At 55.4% G+C, this 3671-nt stretch overlaps 1 protein-coding gene across 1 annotated transcript; it reads right to left on the minus strand.

The window, feature by feature from the left end:
* Positions 1-995: 995 nt before the first annotated feature.
* LOC137538659 (brain acid soluble protein 1-like) lies at positions 996-1802 on the minus strand. Its single transcript, XM_068260937.1, has one exon. The coding sequence runs from the start codon at positions 1800-1802 to the stop codon at positions 996-998; it is 807 nt and encodes a 268-aa protein (XP_068117038.1).
* Between the last annotated feature and the right edge of the window lie 1869 nt (positions 1803-3671).

The following is a 3671-nucleotide window of genomic DNA, read 5'->3' on the forward strand; positions in this document are numbered from 1 at the left end:
GTGACTTCCATTGCATGAGGAGCACTCGTGTCGAAAGCGGCATGACCCCCCCGAACTTGCAAGCTCCCTCGTTATATTGCCAGCACTGGCCCTTTCGCTTACCTGTTTGCTGTCCGGTTGCGGACGACCCACCAGCCGCGGCAGGAAAGGACTGGGAACTCCGAGTCGGAATCATCAAATTCATCCAGGAGATCATATACTTGTGATCCCACCGGACTCCAGGCCTCAACGCTTTTTTCTGCCTAAACAATTCGTCATACCGGAGCCAGGCATTGCCTCCGTATGACCGATATGCGTGACCAATTGAGTCCATATAGCAGAACAAACCGGTGCAGCATTCCGGCTGTTTCTCGCCGATAACCCCTGCCAGGATGGTAAAGGCCTGAAACCAATTCTGGAATGTTCTCGGTATCAGCCGGTACCTCCGCTTTTCCTCCTCCTCCTTCTTACTCTCGTCAGGCTTCACCCTGTCGAGATTAAATTTCTCGAACGGAAGGAGGGAAAAGATCTCCACGTACTCACCCCTCCAAATGCGCTCGCGTACCTCCTGCTTCAAATGTGACCCTAACGGCCCCTCCACACACAAGTACATCTCTGAATGAGCCGCATCCGCTATATGTACACCTTTGTCTGACGTGCCCAACCCAACGCCGCTAGAAGCTGCTACTGCAGCGGGCGCCAGCGTTGTCGGTGCCTGCATGACTTCGGACGATACCATTGCTGTCCCCTCGGGCGTCGCACCAGCCAGGGGAGTTAACCCTGACCATGCTACTGTCGGGGGAGGAAGGGGCGACGAGCCTGCGCTCTTAGCCATCACGTCCCTGATAGAAACCATAACTGAATTCAAAAGTGCTAACGCAGTATCTGCCGACACCCCAACCCCGCACGTCTGAGGCAAACCTTGTCCCCCTGACACCGCCATGTGCGGTGATGCAACTACACTCCCAACTCCGGCAACCCCCCCGCCGACACCCAAACCCCCATCTACAACAGAACTAGCCAAAGTATTTGCAACAATGTTTGGTACAGTATGCATAACATTCAAGGTTGCTGGCTCCGTCCCGATCAGCGGGCAATCCCGATCCTGGTTGCTGCAGGGGCTCGTCTTCAGAGGAGGAGATCTCGCCTTCGGACCTCGACTCCGGCTCGGACGGCTGCTGGGCGGAAGATGCTGGGGAAGGAGACCTGGCTCTCCTAGCGGCCGAAACTCCATGTCCTTTTTTGCTGGACCCCTTTCCCGGGGCCTTGGAAGCGATCTTGGGGGTGCTTTTTGGGGGAGCAGGAGCTTTGCCCTTGCTGGTCCCCGTGCTCTGACTCTTCCCTCGCCGGGCAGCCCCGCGGGGGGCTGCCGTAGAGCCACCGGCCGTGGAGGTGGACGCCCGTGGGGGTTGGGCCGCCCTGGCCTGGGTGGGTGCTGCTCCTGTTCCCGGCCGGGCAGCAACTGATGCTGCTGCCGTGATCGCACCTGTGGAGGGGAGTGCACTGCTGGATGCCTTGCCCTTGCCTCCCCTCCCGCCCTGCGAGCTCCGTTTCTTCGCGGGATTCCTCCCGCCCGACCGACCAGAAGCATGGGTGGAAGCTTTGGCGGCGGGCTGAGGGTCCCCTAGGGGGCTCCCATGCCGGCGGCGTGCTCGCGGGGTCCCATCAGGGCTAAGCCGCTCTGGCGGCCTGGACTTGCGGGGGCCCAAAGCCTCTGTGGGTGGCGTCGAGGGGCCGGGCTGGCTGCCCGCAAGCTGCTCATGGACCCAGCGGGCCCCGTTTACCTCTGCTGCCTCCCTCACTAACCTCATAAGGTCCTCCATTGCCCCCGCTCGGTGCAGACACGCGTGGCAGACTTCCTAACTCCGCGCGCAGTCTGCCCGAATGCCTGTTCCGCCCCCCGCCTTGCTCCCAAGCTCCTCTGCGCCTCCCCGCCCCTGGCCAATCAGCGCTTCTTCCCATCGTGCAGGGCCCGTGCTCGCCCCGCCCCCCAACACACTTAACCCCGTCCTGTCCCGGCAAAAGCCTGCCCTATCATGCCGGGACTCCCTTATGTCCTGCGTCCTCCTGTCCATCCCTCACTTTCCTGAACAAAGTGTACCTGAAACAACAGGACATAAAAGTTTTATACATACCTGGGGCTTACTCCATTCCCTTCCATGCAGATCATTTCCTCCCATCCATTTAAAGCCTCCTGAATTCCTCCAGTAGAAGCTCAGTCATCTTCGGCCAGTCGGCACAGTTTGCCTGTGCACACTCCCCCGGCTGGGAGCGTTCTGAGCCAGTGCAGTTGTACTGCACATGCACAGAACGCTTCCAGCGGCAGGAGCGTGACGGCGGGGATATGCGCTATACGTCCCGACTGGAGGAGATAACCGAGCTTCTACTGGAGGATCCAGGAGGCTTTGGACAGCTACAAAGGAGAAATCTATGTGGAGGGGCCTGGAGGAAGCCCCAGGTATGTATAAAACTGTCATCTCAGGTTTCCTTTAACACTCAAGTTATGGAAATTTCCCTTTAAAGTTTGGATACTCACCTATGTAGAGGGAAGGTTCCAGAACCCATAGTTCCCAGTCCTATCTCCATCTCCTCGTTCCACTGCTGCCCTCTGTTGTAATTCTACACGTTTGGTACTCCTTGTGACGGCTTTGGAAGTACTCATGCCCCTGGTCCATGCTGTGCAAACACAAATACATGTTTGATCATGCACAGTACAGATGGGCCTGTCTTTAGATGCTCTTGGGCCTTCCGAGGAGTCCTGCAGGTCCAGAATTCCAACAGGGGACAGAGGTGGACTGAGGAGATGCAGAGAGGACCAGGAAGACTCTATGGGAACCAGAGCCTTTCCTCTACATGAGTATCTAAATTTTTTTTTAGTGCCACTTCAGATTTGCTTTAAGTGAGGAAAATTTCAGTGGTTTTAGTTCAGTTCTATATATTGCAAAAATTATCAACATACAATTCCGCAAAGTTTTGTTTTCATGTGCATATAAAATAAAACACAATTGTCACGATCGGTGTAGCAGAGATAGAGTTGGGCGAACTGTTCGGCTGTGTTAGCCGAACTGTTCGGCTGCCCAACCTGTCATTTATGTGTGGCTCTTACTACTTCCGGGTCGCAATGACCCGGAGTAGTACGTCTGCGCTGGCCCGGCGGAGCGCGTCCTAGATCGCGCTCCCGTTGCCGGGCGCACTCTGCGCATGTATGTGACGTCATGAGTGAATAGGCGACAGGCGTCCTCGGAGACAGCGCCCGGGAGAAAGAAAACCTCTTCAGGGAAAGCTAGAGATTACAGGTCCAGAAGCAATCAGTCCTTTTTGTAGGAACTGGCAAGGGACACAGGCGACATTATCTATATTCAATAAGCAGAGAAATGCTAATTCAGCCAACCAACACCCAAAGACCTTCTGAAGAGATGCCCGTCAACTTGGAGCCGGTTGGGGGCTACCACCAGAACTTTGCAAAACGGTGGGCGGAGGAAATCTCAGATCCATGAGTGATAAACACAGTAAGGTGGGGACATTCATGGACTTTCAAACAGTCACCCCCCATAGCACATTTCATGGCGACGCCAATACCAGCAACACCTCAAAAAAAGTATGTGCAAGAACTCCTACAGAAGAATGCAATACTGGAGGTACCTCTTACAGAAAGATTCAGCGGAGTGTATTTTATTCTTTGTGACAAAGAA

Source organism: Hyperolius riggenbachi, chromosome 11, assembly GCF_040937935.1.
Source record: "Hyperolius riggenbachi isolate aHypRig1 chromosome 11, aHypRig1.pri, whole genome shotgun sequence".
Taxonomy (NCBI): Eukaryota; Metazoa; Chordata; class Amphibia; order Anura; family Hyperoliidae; genus Hyperolius; species Hyperolius riggenbachi.